The 17967-nt window shown below is 37.5% G+C and overlaps 1 protein-coding gene across 1 annotated transcript in view; it reads right to left on the bottom strand.

The window, feature by feature from the left end:
• Positions 1-17967, bottom strand: part of UVRAG (UV radiation resistance associated) — a 301625-nt gene that overhangs the window by 208072 nt on the left and 75586 nt on the right. The window contains exon 6 of the mRNA XM_046016488.1: positions 5818-5903. Coding sequence (XP_045872444.1) covers positions 5818-5903 — 86 coding nt within the window. The remainder of the gene's footprint in view (positions 1-5817; positions 5904-17967) is intronic.

Below are 17967 nucleotides of genomic sequence, written 5' to 3'. Positions count from 1 at the left end.
GCAGGGTTAGGGAAGAACTCTCTCTACAACTCAAAGTTGATTATCACATCCAAAATTTATATGGACAGAGGTTATGCCCTTATATATCTCATCCCATCTGTTTTCTACACATTATCTGGAGAATAATGTATTTGATGTAAAGCATTTCCCTTTTAAAACTGAACTTTTAAAGGAGAAAGTATTTTCTATCAAAGCAGAGAAGGCGGGAACAGTTTACTTCCAGACAGCCAGATATAGCTCTTCCAGAAAAATCCACATAAGGAGTAAGATTAAAAGTCACAAAGTCCTGAAATCTCACCAGATGTTATGTGGAAGGCAGTGGCAGAAAGAAAAGAGGCAGCTGAAGGTTCACAGATCTGATTATACTTTCAACACTTTTTAAGTAATGACCTAGAAATTTTTTATGACCTTCATTTTGCCAGATGCAAACCAATTAACTAGAAGAACAAAATGATAGTCCTCTGTAACCTGAAGATTAGTTCAGTTTGATCAAATCAAAAGACCATTTATTATCTGTTTAATATGTATGATATGCACTGTGATAGAATTACTACAGAGACCAAAAAACAAAGACTCTTGCCTAAAGGAGCCCTCAGTTTGGGGGCTCTGAGAGGAAGAGAATCAGACAATGAAAAGCTAATTACAACACAGTATGTACTCAATATAATACTAGCTATTAATTGCACAGGCAGTGGTAGGAGGACTTAAAGTAAGGACACTAGTCCCTGTACAGTGTTCAGAACAATGTCCTTTGAATATCACATTAAGAGTGTTTGCTTCATCCTGTATGTGATAGCTCAAAGATTGCTAGGCCCAATGAGTGACAACACAGATATATTTTTTTAAAGGTTACTCTGGCAGCAATGCAGCAGATAAAATGTACCAAAGCGATATAAAAGATCAGAAGGCAGTAAAATATACTGGTTAAGAATACAGGTTTAGGGGGCGCCTGGGTGGCTCAGTGGGTTAAGCCGCTGCCTTCGGCTCAGGTCATGATCTCGGGGTCCTGGGATCGAGTCCCGCATCGGGCTCTCTGCTCAGCGGAGAGCCTGCTTCCCTTCCTCTCTCTCTGCCTGCCTCTCTTGTGATTTCTCTCTGTCAAATAAATAAATCTTTTAAAAAAAAAAAAAAAAGAATACAGGTTTAGGAGCTAGACTTTCTGGACTTGAATACAGGCTAAGAGGAACTACTTGTGAGACCTCGTCTAAGCTACTTAACTACTCTGTGCCTCAACTTCCTCATCTGTAAATAGGATAGAAACAATTGCTGTGAAAATCAGAAGAACTAATGTAAAGCAGTAAGTAAAGCTCCTGGCACAAAGTAATTGCTCAATAAACAAGAGCTATCAATTACATGAAGGAAAAACTGATAGTAGGGAGACTAGTTAGGAGGTCAAGAAGTAGTCCCAGAAAACAGAGATGAGAACAAAGAAGGGTATGTTCACCTGGATGCTTGAAAAGGTAACATATAGGACATGAGACATACAGGGAAAAGAAAAGGAAGAGGAGAATAACACCAACAAATCTAACTCGGGACCTGTTAGGGATGAGATTCCTACAGAACATGAAAGTATTAATGTCTAACAGTCACTGGAAAATACAGATCAGAAATCCAAAAGAAGGGAAAGAACCAGACATATAGGTTTGAGAGTTACTAACATGTGGCTGTGTTGGGTGAAGCTGTGGTAATGGAAGAGAGTACTCAGGGAGAAAGAGTAAAGCAGAAGGGTTGTAGGATCTAGTCCACAGGACATGGGGCTTCAGGATCACAACAGCATCCACGGGAATTCCAATATAACCATCAATTGTCAGGAAGATAGAGAGGAAAAAATATAGTCATATGAAATAATCTCTTTCTTCAAGAAGTTTTCAATGTCATTAGGGAGAAAAGACATACACCCATTAAATAATTTTATCATGATTGTTCAAGATTAATAAAAGTAAGGGTAAAAGCAGAGGTGGTAGTCTAGAATGGCAAGAAAAAAAAGAGAAATTAAGCTAGAAATTGAAAAAACTAATGCTAACACAAAAAAAGAAACGAATTCTACGATGGGGGAAGGAAAGGAGCAAACAAAAACTATTATGTACTGATGTCTACCATATGACAGTAGCTGTCCTAGGATCCTTCAAACAGTTTACCTTACTTCTCATAACACCCCTCTGAGATAAATATAATTGCCTATATATATATAAAGTAGTTTGAGCCATACAAAGTAATCTGCCCAAAGTCTTACAACCAGTTATGGGCATATGATATGACAGTGTTAGGACTGGAACCTAGGTGGAGGGCCCATGATTCTCCACCATATTTCCACTTCTTCAATGTGGCAAAAGTAGGACATGTCAAGAAGGGGAAAGGGGCAATAAAAACTGCCCTAGAAGAAAACCTGAATTATTCTCACTTAATCTCACTATAACAGAGCTATCTTTTTGAAGAAGTATGAAAGGGGAAAAAAATAACCTTTTAAAAATCAAAAGTAATCTTTCTGTCTCAGAGAACAGATAGGATTACAGATGTCTCCTGCTTCCAGCTCCATCCCACTGATTCCACACAGTCCCCACAGTTAGAAATCTAAATTGCACACCCGACCATGTCACTCCTTCTCTTTCCAAGCTTTCAATAACTCTGTATCACCAATAGGATTAAATAAAATCATCAGAACCAAAAGGAGAAAGTTATCTAATAAGCCTTGAAACTCCTTAACCTAGAAGGAATAAAAGAGGAAAAAAAAAGTTAACTTCTAAAAATAAATTCCCATTTGTAATTTATAACCCAACTTTTCTCACTTTAAAACCATAAAATAAATGAAATTTCAAGTGCCAGTTAAAGAGCAACATTGACACCTTGTGGCGAACATCCTAATTCAAGGGTAATGAGTCAAATGTAAGGAGTAAAGTGGCTCCTAATTAAAAGTCTGCTTACATGAAAACTAACCCTTAATCCAGGAATTTCCAAGGGTTAAAGAAGCAAAATGTAATTACTACTGCACACACTGAATGTAAATTTGGAAAGACCTGAAAGCAGCCCACATTCTTTTAACTACCGGCAGAAAAATCTGAATAAAACCCCAGATCACTGTTTTCTTAAAAATGGTATACAACACATCCACCTGAAGGGGTTCTAATGCTCGCGTCATAGGTGCTGCAAAATCCCTGCCTTGGTCAAGATTTCTGATTTTTTATGTAACATTCACATTATAAAAAGTGGAAGGAAATATGCATCCTAGTGGCACAATAACACAGTGAAAGTTACTAACTAGAATATACTTTCAAAGAACAGACTCAAGAGACTAGGATTCTAGTCCTGATTCCAAATGGCACTGAGAATTTTGTGAAGTTAAGTGATATTAAAGAATTCAGACTCTATGCTTTCACATAAAATTACAGATCAAGAAGTAACAATTTCACACACCAAAAAAAAAGCATCAAGGAAAGAAAAGGTATATTTTTAAAAATTACTCCCATCTAGGTACAATGTTACCTGAATTAAAGAAGGGAAAATGAATGAAACTGATCAGCACAAAATTAAGTTTACCAGCAAGCATAAACCATGCCAAGAACTGCGAGATAAGAGCTTTTGATTTAGCAAACAGATAGATGGTGGTTACTCCTTACTAATGTCTAAGAGAATTATCAAAGGAAGTTCCTTGTTACTCATTAATGCTGATGACTACAATATCAAGTTTCTAGTTCCAGAGTAACTCTTTGGGCTCTGGTAAATTGATTGGTAAATGGATATTTGATCTGGTTCAAAAGAGTACATCTATGTTACCAGCTATAAATGATACACACAATGCTAATGATAAGGCCACTGCTAATAAATGAGGCAAATCAAACGAACACACCTGAGGAATCTGGAAAGCACTCTAGAAATGAGACCCCCCAAGAGACATACCATTGCAAGAATCAATGTTAAATAATTGAGCACTAACTACCAAATTCCCCAATGATTTTGGATTTATGAAGGGCTCTGTGATTTTCTGAAAATTTTTCTGTCATTATGCTATGTGTACCTTATAACTACCTTGTAACCACCAATCTAGGAAGGTAAGTGAGACTCTGAAAAGGATCTGCAAAACCTGCTTGCAGGAAAACTTCACACCAACCTCTAGTCTGGCTCTTACTCCGTGTGCTCTCAAATAAATCCCGTAACGCCTCTTAGCCTCAGCTTCTACACTGAAGAAAAAGGCTGATCCCTGATGTCTAAACACAAAAAACTTCAAAGAGTATAAGATAGTAAATATGGAAATGCTCGCAAGTTACACAAACTTAAAATATTACTGCCTCTACCTTTTGGAAGAATCAGAAACGTTAAATGAATTCTGATAAACCAGGGACAATTGAAGTCGGGGTCAAGTTAACCAAAGCATTCTCTATTGTACCACATTGTTTCCCAAGATCCTACAGCATTTCTTCAGTCCTTATTTTCCTGTCTCATCACAGGGCACTCAACACTGCTTGAATCTCTATTCCTAAGAGATTTAGATTCTAAGATGCAATTTTTCCCCAGTTCTCCTCTTTTCACTGACTTCCTATTTCTTTTTCTTTTGATTCTACTGATTTCTCTAATAAGATCACATCATCTCACACTCGGACAGTATCTTTAAAATAGTGAAATCCATACCCTCATTTCATGAGGAAAACAGGTCAAGAAATATTAGTGGTTTACTCACATTTCAAACTATTTCTGTATATTCCTCTTTGCAATATTTAAAACTCAATGTAGTCTCAAACTGAATAGACCCAAAAATATGAGTTATATATTTTGACACCTCCTGCTTTCTCTCTCCACCATCCAATTACTAAGTCCTGTGCGTTCTCTTACATATCCTAAAAAGTCAAAGTGAAAGTATGGCTCAGATAAGAATCAAAAGTCATCAAATGTCTGTGGTTACTTTAGTTGAAATGATTGTCTCTTAAGAGCAATTTACACAGGTCATGTGACCACACTTTATCATCAAGTATCATAAGATTCAAGATTTGCAAAGAAAAGGTCCATTTCATAATGTTTATAAAATAAACAATCATCCAATTGGACAACAGTCCAACCATCCTTCTGGACTCTTCCTCTAGTAGATATATTGAAGTTGTCTAATGGTCTGAAATTTATGATGTGTTATGCAAACATTAGAAAAATACTGCCAAAATCAAATTTCAATGAACCATCTGTCTGAGCAGGGTGAACACAGGCTGAGTGTCACTGTTACCCTCATTTTGAATTGCATTTATTTTGGTTGCCTGTCTCCTGGGAAAATGTCCTTGATGATCTACCACATCGAAAATTAAAAACAAATTTAGAAATGTTTCAAAATTAAGCCCAGACATTATGAAAATACAGAGTTAAGGCAGTTAGTTAAGCCTCTGAGCATGAGATTCATGCAAAGCTCCTTTGCCTTGCCAAACATGATTCTTTAAGATGAACAGCAGGTCAAAACTCTAAGTCATGTCTGGGGCTATTGGAGGGCTTTTCTAGTACTGCTGTAGTTGTTAAGATTTTGATAAGTCTAAATTTCGAACCTCTGGTTGCTGCTCCTTATAGTACAGAAAATCAGAAACAGCTCATGTCCCTGTTTTAAGATCATTGGCTTCCAATCATTCTCTCCCACTGTCCAGAGAAAGGAAATGGCGTTCCAAAGGCTTCGTGGAAGAGATAAAGTTAAATCACTGTAGCTACAAAATTTATGAAGCTCTCACTAAAAAATGTTAAGCCTGAATAACAGCTTCTAAAGCTCCCATACATTTTCTCACACAGAAATGTCACAAACTCAAAATGAGGAAGATTCTTTAGAAAATGCAGGAAGTCTAAGAAGTTTCTTACCGCAGCAAAGAGAAGACATCATAAGAATTGCGAACACAGTTCTGATCCACCTGAAGAAGAATATTCTTCTGAGCATTTGAATAACCCTGAAAGACATTAATCAACAAGTTAATGAAAGTAAAACAAAATGTGTAAAAATTAATCTTATTGTTTGCTTCTGAAAATTATAATTTAGCCTCAGTAAATTCAAATCATTAAGGGATTCCAAAAAGTAAAATTTCCATATAACTGAAGTTTAACCTTTTAAGTAAGTGTATTTAAAATAAGTATCTTCTAGTATTTTCACCGAGAAACCATGTTTTACATTATAAATTATAGTGAACTTCCTGGGGAAGCGCCAGAAGGCTTTTTAACATATGATGTGACTGAAGATGAGTATTAAAAATAATATTTCAAGGGGCACCTGGGTAGCTCAGTCATTTACGTGTCCAACTCTTGATTTTGGCTCAGGCCATGATCTCAGGGTCCTGAGATCCAGCACCACATCAAGCTCTTCACTCAGCAGGTAGTCTGACTGAGATTCTCTCTCTTCCTCTGTCCCCTATCATTTGCTCCCTCCTTTTGTCTAATAAATAAATAAATTCTTTTAAAAAAACAATATTTCAAGCATGTATAGCCATCATACATAATGTTTTTATGGGGAAAGGCATTCCAAGTTCTAATTAGTAATACCAGAAATAAATATTTCTACCAGTGAAATAAAGGTGGGAGAAGCACCAGAAAGAAAACAGCAAAATTCCGTAAGAAGAAAAGAACAGGTATCTGACATTTAAGAAATGCAAAGTAAACACTAGTCAAGAAAAAAGGACTCTAGACCCAGATCACGTGGATTATAATTTAAGCCCTTAATACACCAGCTCTGTGATCTTGAGCAAGGCACCTTAACTCTCTTAGTTTAATTCTGGTTTGTTTTTTCAACTAGAACACAGAGATGATAACATTATCTATCTCACCAATTGCTGTGGGAATTAAAAGAGTTATTATTTATAAAGTGAAAAGTATGAAATAGGTACTATATAAACATTTGCTACCATACTAATACAAGCATTTTCTATAAATTACATTGCCACAGACATTAAAAGGTTATTAGGAGAGTATGAACAACTTTATAGTAACATATTTGACAACTTAGATGCATCAGACACCCTCCTTGAAAAAACCCAACATGCCAAAATTGAAATAAAATGTCTGAATAATCCTATATCTATTTAAGTGAATAATTGAAAAGCTTCCCACAAAACAGTGTAGGTCCAGATGGTTTCACTGATAAATTCTATCAAACATTTAAGAAATAACATCAATTTAACAGTAAAATAAAATAGAGGAAAAGAGAACAATTTCCAACTCATAAGATCAACATCACTGATGTTAAAACTTGACAAAGAGGGGCACCTGGGTGGCTCAGTGGGTTAATCCTCTGCCTTCCGCTCAGGTCATGATCCCAGGGTCCTGGGATCGAGCCCCACATCAGGCTCTCTGCTCAGCAGGGAACCTGCTTCCCCCTCTCTCTCTGCCTGCCTCTCTGCCTGCTTGTGACCTCTCTCTTTCTCTGTGTCAAATAAATTAAAAAAAAAAAAGAAAGAAAGAAAGAAAGAAATTACTAAGAGCTCTGTGCCGGAATCTTTAAAAAGAAAAAAAAAAAAACTTGACAAAGATATCACATACACGCACATGTACCCCAATATCCCTCATGAACACAGATAAAGCAATCCTTAGCAAAATATTTAGTAAACTGAACTAGTAATACATTATAAAGATAAAACAGTAACATATCATTATTGCCTGAATTTATCTAAGAATACAATATTGGTTTAACATTTAAAAATCAATCAATTAGAAAAATACATAATATAACCATAAATCTATCTTGACAGGCACACAATTATAAAGATATAATGTGACAATAACATAGAGGTAGGGGTACAGAGCTATACAGAATAGTTTTTGTATAATATTAAAATTAAGTTGGTATTAATTTAAACTATATGATTATAAATTAAGATGCTGATTGTAATCTCGAGGGCAACCACTAAGAATTAACTAAAAGATACATTGCAATGTATGTATGAGAAATGACAAAGAAATCAAAATATCACATGAGAAAACATATAGCACAAAAGAAGGTAGTAACGGAGGAATAAAGAAACAAAAAAGATATAAGAAACAAACAAACAAAATAACAGAAGTCCTTCTGTCTCTGTAATTAAGTATAAATGGATTAAACACTCCAATTAAAAGACAGAGATCGGCTACACAGATTTCGTTTTAATGCTATCTACAAGAGTTGTGCTTTAGAAACAAAAACACAAATAAGCTGAAAATGAAAGGACAGGAAGATAGTCCATGTAAGCAGCAACCAAAAGAGAGCTGGACTGGCTACACTAATATCAGACAAATAGACTTTAAGACAAAAAACGTTACAAGGGACAAAGAAGGGCATTGTATAATATAAAGGGTTATAAACATATATGCACCTAATGACATGTAATAAAATACATGAATCAAAAACTGATAAAACTGGGGTGCCTGGGTAGCTCAGTGGGTTAAGCATCTGCCTTTGGCTCAGGTGATGATCTCAGGGTCCTGGGATCGAGTCCCACATCGGGCTCTCTGCTCAGCAGGGAGCCTGCTTCCTCCCTTTTCTGCCTGCCTCTCTGCCTACTTGTGATCTCTGTCAAATAAATAAAATTTACAAAAAACTGATAAAACTAAAGTGGGAAATAGCTAGAGATATCTACTCCTACCTAACAATGGAAAGCACAGATAAAAGAAAAGAAAGCACCATATAAAAGACAAACAAGGAATATAAGACATGAATAATACTATAAATCAACTAGACCTAATAGACGTATATAGAATGTTCCACCTAACACAACCATATATACATTCTTCTCAGTGCATGTGGAACATCCTCCAAGCTGGACCATATGTCCAACCACAAAGCAAGTCTCAATAAATTATTAAAAGTTGAAATCATAAACAAAGTATCTTATTTGACTGTAATGGAATGAAACTGAAATCAGTAACAGAAGGAAATTTGGAAAAAACTGCAAAGTGAACAACACACTCTTAAACAAGCAGTGAGTCAAAGAACAAATCATAAGGAAAATTAAATACTCTGAGGTGAATAAAAATGAAAGTACAGGGACACCTGGGTGGCTCAGTCAGTTAAGCGTCTGCTCAGGTCATGGCTCAGGTCATGATCCCAGAGTTCTTCGATCGAGTCCCACAGTGGGCTCCTTGCTTAGTGGGGAGACTGCTTCTCCCCATGCCTGCCCCTCCCCCTGCTTGTGCTCTTTCTCTCTCATTCTCTCTGACAAATGAATAAATAACATTTTTATTAAAAAAATAAAAGTAGAACATATAAAAAATATGTGATATAGTGAAAAAGTGCTAAGAGAAATTTACAGCTGTAAGCATCTACATTAAAAAAGGAGTAATAAAGAGTTCAAATTAATAACCTTAACATCCACCTTTAGGAACTAGAAAAAGAACAAACTAAGCTCAAAATAAGAGAACAATTAATAAATATTAGAACTGAGATCCAGGAAATAGAGAATAAAAAAACAATAGAGAAAATCAACAAACCAAAATTTAGTTCTTTAAAAAGATAAACAACTCAAGCTTAGACTAAGAAAAAAAGTGAGAGAAGACACAAATCACTAAAATCAGGAATAAAAAGGGGAACATTACTACTAACCTTACAGAAATAAAAAGTGTTATACAACACTTGTAGTGTTATAAACAATTGTGCGCCAATAAATCAGATAATCTAGATAAAACAGAAATCCCTGGAAACACAAAAACTCCCCAAAATGACTCAAGAAGAAATAGAAAATTTGAACAGAAGTTGTTGAGAGGGGCGCCTGGGTGGCTCAGTGGGTTAAAGCCTCTGCTTTCAGCTCAGGTCATGATCCCAGGGTCCTGGGATCGGGCCCCACGTCGGGCTCTCTGCTCAGCAGGGAGCCTGCTTCCCTCCTCTCTCTCTCTGCCTGCCTCTCTGTCTACTTGGGAGCTCTCTCTGTCAAATAAATAAATAAAAATCTTTATAATAAGAAAAAAAGAAGTTGTTGAGACAAATCAAGTCATTACTTAGCTAAACTACTCCCTGATACCGCTGCCTCAGCATCCATTTTGTTTGGACAAGGGGCCTGCAAGGACCGTAAACTAACTAGAGCTCTCAGGGCAGCACATGTCCTAAACAGGCGCCACAGAGACACAAGCACTGTAAGTTTGTTTACAGGAACTCATGATGGGACTTGTGATCAATGGTCTCTCCCGGTTCCCAGTGCCTGCATGATGTGTTAAGCACCCTTAGATAAAAGCCCTAGTGGAGCTTACCATAACCCTACTCTTTTGGTTTGAACTGACAAATCTACCTATAGCCCAGAATCTCCAAAGCACTCTACCCGCAGACCTAATAAAGGCACTGTACTCCGGGTCCTACCTCTCTCTACAATTGCCTTGATCTCCCTCTGGGGTCCCTTAAATGCATGCCCTTATAATTCCTCTAGGACCTGTAAGTAAAAAACTTTTCTATTTCAATTTCTCTTGTGGTCTATTGTCTAACCATGGCTCACCAACCAGCATTCTGTGCTCCAACTAATAAATGTTAATTTAATAAAGTCATAGCACAAGAAGCTGAAATAAGTAATCATAAAACTCCCAGCAAAGAAAAGCCCAGAACCATATGATTTGGTGAATTCTACCAATCATTTAAAGAAAAAAGAGCACCAATCCTTCTCAAAGTCTTCTCAGAAAAAAGGAAAGAGGAAGAAATCCTTCTTACCTCATTCTATGATGCCAACATTACCCTGATACCAAAGCCAGACAGTAACATCACATGAAAATTATAGACCAATATCCCTTATGAATATATATATGCAAAAGTCCTCAACGAAATACTAGCAAAGCTAATCCAGCCACATATTAAAAAACGTAAACCACTGGCCAACAATTCCACTTCTAGGTATAGACCCAAAAGAACTAAAAGCAAAGACTCAGAAAGACATTTGACATCCATGTTCAGAGGAGCATTATTCACAACAGTCAAGGGGCAGAAGCAACTCAGTGTCTACCAACAGATGAACAGACAAAACATGCTTTATTCATACAACGAAATATCATTTAGCCTTAAAAAGGAAATGAAATTCTGCTATAATAAGATGACCCTTGAGGTGATTTATATTTTAAGTAAAATAAGTCAGTATATCTGACTTATTTTAAGTTGGCCACTTTAAAAAAAAAAAAAAGTTCAGCAATTCCTCATACAGTCAAACACAGAATTAGCATATGACCCAGGCAATCCACTCCTAGGCACATGCAGTGTGCATACTGAATAATTCCACTCACATAATATACCTAGAGTAGAAAATCTGTAGAAACAGAAAGTAGGAGGGCAAGTGCCAGGGGCTTGGGGAGGAGGATATAGGGAATTAGTGCTTAATGGGTAGTTTTTCAGTTTTACAAAATAAAAAAAAAGTTCTGGAGATGGATGGTGGTGATGGCTGCACAGCAATGTGGACATACTGAATGCCACTAAACTGTACACTTAAAATGGTTAAGACGGTAAATTTTGTTATTATGTATATCCCACCACAATTCAAAAGTAATTTTTTTAAAAAGGATTATATACTATGAATAGTGGGATTTATCTAAGGTACATAAGGGTGGTTCAATAAATGAAAATCCATATAATACACCAGTTAGGAAGACTCACACTTCCCGATTTCAAAGACGCAGTACGAAGCAACAGTATAGGGTGGTACTGGTATGACGGTAGACCCACAGATCAATGGAACAGAACTGGTAATCTACAAATAAACTCACACACCTGTGATCAACTGATTTTAGACAAAGGTACCAAGATTACTCACCAGAAAAATAACAGTCTTGTCAACAAATGATGCTGAAACAACTAGATAGCCACAGGCAAAAAGAATGACTTGGATCCATCCCTAACACCATATATAAAAATTACCTCAAAATAGACCAAAGGCTTAACTGTAAGAGCTAAAACTATAAAACTATTTGAAGAAAGCACGGGGGTACACCTGTATAACCTCAGATTTCCAATGGCTTCTTAGGTATGAACCAAAAGCACAAGTAACAAATACAATAATAAACTTGACTTCATCAAAATTAAAAACGTTGTGCACAAAGGATACTATAAGAAAGTGAAAAAACAATCCACAAAATGGGAGAATATATTTGCAAATCATATAGCTGATAAAGGTTTCACATCTAAAATATATAAAGAACTCTAACCACTCAACAATAAAATGACAAATAATCCACTTAAAAAATGGGCAAAGGACTCAGAGACATTTCTCCAAAAAAAGATACACAAATAGCCACAAGCACATGAAAAGATGCCCAACATCATTAGTCATTAGAAAAAGGTGAATCGGGGCGCCTGGGTGGCTCAGTGGGTTAAGCCTCTGCCTTCAGCTCAGGTCATGATCTCAGGGTCTTGGAATCGAGCCCCGCATCGGGCTCTCTGCTCAGTAGGGAGCCTGCTTCCCCCTCTCTCTCCGCCTGCCTCTCTGCCTACTTGTAATCTCTCTCTCTGTCAGATAAATAAATAAAATCTTAAAAAAAAAAAGTGAATCAAAACCACAATAAGAGGGGCACCTGGGTGGCTCAGTGGGTTAAAGCCTCTGCTTTGGATCAGGTCATGATCCCAGGGTCCTGGGATCGAGCCCTGCATCGGGCTCTCTGCTCAGCAGGAAGCCTGCTTCCTCCTCTCTCTCTCTGCCTGCCTCTCTGCCTACTTGTGGTCTCTGTCTGTTAAATAAAAAAATAAATAAAACACAGTAAGATACTAATTCATACCCACTAAGATAAGCAAAAACAAATAAACCAAAAAATAAGCAAAATTTTTTAAAAATTTTAATTAATCCCTATGCCCAAAGTGGGCATTGCGCCCCAAGATCAAGAGTCACATGTTCTACTGAGCCAGGCACCCCAAAATTTTTTTTAAAAATCCACAGAAAGTAAATGTTGGCAAGGATGTAGAGAAATTAGAACCCTCCTATAATGGCACTGGGAATGTAAAACATTGGGCACCGTTCATAAAAAAAAAAAAAAGCTCGGCAATTCCTCAAAAAGTCAAACACAGAATTACCATATGACCTAGCCAATCCATTCCTAGGCATATACCTAAAGGAAATAAAAACAGGTCCTCAGGGGCGCCTGGGTGGTTCAGTGGTTTAAGCCGCTGCCTTCAGCTCAGGTCATGATCTCAGGGTCCTGGGATCGAGTCCCGCATCGGGCTCTCTGCTTGGCAGGGAGCCTGCTTCCCTCTCACTCTCTCTGCCTGCCTCTCTGCCTACTTGTGATCTCTCTCTCTCTCTCTCTGTCAAATAAATAAATAAATAAATAAAACAGGTCCTCAAACAGATACTTGTATACAAATCCTCATACCAACACTATTCACAATAGCCAAAAGGTAGAAACAACCTCAATATCCATCAATGGATTAACCATTAAACAAAATGATACCAAGACAATGGGTATTTCTTAGCCATAGAAAGAAGTATTAACACGTGCTACACACGGATGCACCTCAAAACATCAGGCTAACTGAATACGGACAGACACACTTTTTTCTACTGAAAAATCATCCATACCCACTAACATACAACTAAAAGCAACACATCATACCAAGAATTGAAGCGAAAACCAGGATCCTCGGTATTAATCCACTCTGCCTGTCATGGAAGTGAGGAAAACAATTTAACTTTCCTCTAGAATTCAGTTTCTTTAACTATAAAATGAGATGAAACTACTAGTAATAAAAACAATTTTCAAAAAATGACAGGAATATACGTAAGAGTAACATTTATGAGCATTTACAGTATACCAGGCAGTGTTCTTTTCCAAGTTAATATTAACAATTTACATGTTCATATGCTAAGGGTTAACATATTTTTCACACAACCTTGTGAAACAGGGACTATTATTATCCCCACTTTAAAGGTGAGGAAACTGAGACGCAAGGAGGATTAAGTAGAAGAGCCATGCAGTCTGGCTCCACAGCCCATTTTCTTAATGACCATGCTTGATCTCTGAGACCTTTCCAGTTCTAAAATTCTGGGTCCATGTACATTTAAGGCAACTTAAGAACATTATTAAACCCTTCTGCCTCAGCCACCACTTAGCAATTAACATTCTTAAAATATGCTAAGAGCCTTGTTCTGAATGACATCTAACTTCACCACATGTGTGATCCTGAGAGACCTCTGATGAAGGATTATAATGGAAAGAAATGGCTCGTTTGTATCTGGTTATCTGTGTGAGATACTGCCAAGTGCCAAAGAGCCCAGAGGAGATTTACATGTCACTCAAAATTCTTCTGAAGCCAGGCCTAACAATGCTTTTTCAAGGAAGGGACAGGCACCAGTCTGGGTGACTGCCTACTACATTGTTCAAGAAAACAGATGATTAATGTCACATACCCAGTGAGCAGGAGTAATTCCAGGCAGATGTGTTTCTAGATCAGTGGTCAACAAACTTTGTCAATGGCCAGATAGTAAATGTTTCAGGCTTTGTAAGTTGCATGTCATCTCTGTGGCATATTCTTTGTTTTCTCCTTCAAATTCTTCACAATGTAAAACCTTCACAAATTCTTCACAAATTGTAAAATTCTTCACAAATGTAAAAACCTTAGCTATTGGGCCATACAAAACCATGTGCTAGACTATAGTTTGCTTACCCCTGTAGTATACTATTGATAAAGTCACCTTTTAAACTATATTATGGTACATTTTGGAGAGTTTTTGGCTGCTACAACAGTCACAAGACCATCCTTAAGTTCACTAGAATTCTAAGTACACGAAAATAATCCAGTTGACAGGATAACTAATGATGAAGCAAAGTATAATACACATACTTATTTATTTCAGTGTTTATTGAATGCCTAATACACACAGGGTTTCAAGCACATGCTACCATCCTTATGAAAGTATACAACCCAGGACACTATGATGTATATAACCCAGTTACGTTTCTAAGTGAAGTAAAAACTGTAAAGGTGCCATAGGATAGGTTAAAAAGGAAATAGCTACAGGGGTTCTGATGTAGTAAAGATTCCATCTAGTAGGAGCAGGAACATCAAAGGCTGCAGGGGTGGCAGTAACTGAAACAGATTAAGAAGTATTAAAAAGCTGAATAGCAGTGAAGGAAAGTCCCACACAGTCTGAACACCTTTAGCCAAAGCATGACAGTGGGAAAACACAAGTTGCATTCCGAGAAAATTAAGTCGTGGTCCAATTTGTTCAGCTTGGATGACATGGAAATTACTTGGAACCCTGGAGAGGAAAACAGTGGGAAGCAGGGTTGAGTAAGCCGGTTGGGAGGGCCAAAGTAGAGAAAGCCTTGAATGGCATGCTAAAAAGTGGATCTTTTTAGCTCTCTAGGCAATGAGGAGTCATGAAAGGTTTCTGACAATATTGCATAATGATCAGAGGTGCGTTTAAGGAAAGTTACCCCAGTAATGACAAATATGATACATTAGAGAAGGCAGAATTTCCCAACACCAGTTAGCAGGCTATGCTAAAAATCCACACGTACTAGAGATAATAATAAGAGCTCAAACACTAAAAGAGAGAGAAAAGATAAAAGCACAGCTAGAACTATAAGTACTTACTGTACATATCACTGACTGAATTTAGGCTGATGGAGAGAACGAAAGCACTCAGGGATTCAGACACAACTAGCAGAAAATGAGAAGTCACTCAATAAAGCTTTTAAGCAAAGGAATAAAAAATGAAAGTCCATCTTAGGAAGATGAATCAGGCAGTAGTGAATAAGACAGAGTGGATACAAAGAGACTAGAGTCCATAAGCCCACCAGAAAACTGCAACAGTAATCTATCCTTACGGGGATACCGGTCTGAGCTTGGATCATGCATGGCAACGGAGATGGAAAAGTCGCCACAGATAGGAATTATTTCAAAGGCCTCAAAAGAGGCTAGTGGCCGACTATATAGAGTAGATAAAAGAAAGAACTCAATCAAATCTAACTGCAATACTTGGGGCCCAAATAAATCGGAAAATAGTTAAGAGAGATGTGGGAAAATGGAAAGGAAATAAAACCTGGGGAGAAAAATGAAGAGTTCCATTTAAAGTATAATAATCTGCAAATAATCTGCAAATGATCGATGCAGAAATGGCCAGAAACTATTTAATCCTAGAGAACTAGAATTTTGAGTCACAAGCCATCCAGATGATAACCAGCTATCCCATTACGCATCCCATTAGAATGCTTAATGATCTGCTGCTACAGAAGCTTTACTCACTCATTCAACAAGTATTTATTGTATTACTACTATATGCCAGGCACAGTGTTAAGCACCAGCAATAAATTAGTAATCAAGGCAGATAGACCCTGTCCCTGCCCTTATGTAGCTTACATAGAGAGATGAGCAAATGGACAAACAGAATGCAATCAGATAAGTGTCAGTGATGAGGAAAATGAAGGTGCCATGGAGCATGTAAGAGGGGTATCCAAACCAGAGTTAGGAGTGTATCACAGAAAGCCTTTCTACAGAAAGGAGATCTAAGCTCTGAGTGGGGTGCTTAGAAATCAGGAACCAGAACACACAGTAAGACCTTATAAACCAGTAATTACTCTGAAATGATTCAAATAAAAGAGGGAGATTACCAGCATTTGGAAAGATAAATCTGGCTATATACTCCAAAAAGCAGGAAAGAAGTAGCAGACACCATCAAGTAGTCATTCAAAAAAGAGGGAGGGGTCCAAGCTGACTCCCCTGTTCTGACTTTCTGAACTGAGACAATTCATGGATAGTAGTACCATTCACTAAACTAAGGAATACAACAGGAAGAAGTTTTTCAAGATGGGGAGGGGACTTGAGCTTAGTTTGGGTCATGCAAAGTGTGTGTGTCTTTGAAACATCCAAGCAATTTAATGCAGTCTGGATATATGGAAATAGAGAGGAGATGTAGACTTGAGAGGGATCTGAATGCAAATATAACATGTTCATGAGAAGACAAAAGGCCCAGGCAGAAACCTGACGACAATAGCTTAAAGCCTCCACCGAAAGCTTTCCTCAGCAGAACTGATACATTCTAGATGTTATTCACAAAACTATTACCTGAGCTTTGCAAATTGTCTTTTTTCTACTTACTTAGCTAGAATAAGAAATTATGATTGGCACGGGAAAAAACAATGGCTCTCTACTACTTGAGCGTATTTTCAGATGCAATCAGTATCCATTTTTAAATATGGTATTTATTTGTACAATGTCTCTTAAAATAGCTACCTGATGAATCAATAGAGAGCCTGTGTTCCTATGTGTATATGTTCATTTGGACCTTAACACACTTTTAGTTGCCAGCCAAGTTTAAACTGAAAAAAAAAGTCAAGAATCTCTGTCAAGTATCTTCCAATCTCAGGTACCTTCTGCCTCTGAAGAAGCCCAGAAGCCAGGCTTTTCAGGAGGAAAGGCAAGACCTCTTCTGAGACACTGAACCAGAACTGAATATATGTATTCCCCCAGATTTGGTGTAAGGTTTGAGACCACAGAGGAAGTTCTTCTCTCCCTCAAAATAGTGAGAAGCACTGAGAAACAAGAATAGTACTGGTTAAGCAAAAGTATACAGATCCTGAAACCAAAATCAACTCCTTCTTTTAAATTCAATAGGGTAAAGAAATCCTTGTTCATATTTTAAACGACCATCAAGAAAGCATTACAATCAGAGTCGCACAGTGCAAGTATGAAGTAGACTTAAATGCCATCAGTGCTACTCCCTGACAAGAGGACCAAAGCTGCGCCTGTCACGTAACCTGAAAATATCTTTCAGAGTAGAAACAGGAACTGTGTGATCCGAACAGACTGAGTTCACTCATGGAAAAATATGAACTAAGCAAAGTCTATGCTAAATCTTGACACTCACAAAAATAAGACACAACTTCAGTGGAAAGGAGCTTATGCCCAAGAGGAGAGAAGGCACGCACACAAATTCCTATACATGTGAGAGGCGAAGAGAAGGCAGGACTGGCATCACGCTAACAAGCATTAGTGAACGGGGCGGGGGGAGAGAGGGAGAGAGAGAGAGAGAGAAGAAAGGACTCCCAGCTTGGAAGAACAATTTAAACCAAAACCAACTATGGGGTGGGGTGGGG

The sequence above is a fragment of the Meles meles genome, chromosome 8 (genome assembly GCF_922984935.1).
Source record: "Meles meles chromosome 8, mMelMel3.1 paternal haplotype, whole genome shotgun sequence".
NCBI lineage: Eukaryota > Metazoa > Chordata > Mammalia > Carnivora > Mustelidae > Meles > Meles meles.
This window is presented reverse-complemented; position numbering and strand designations above follow the sequence as displayed.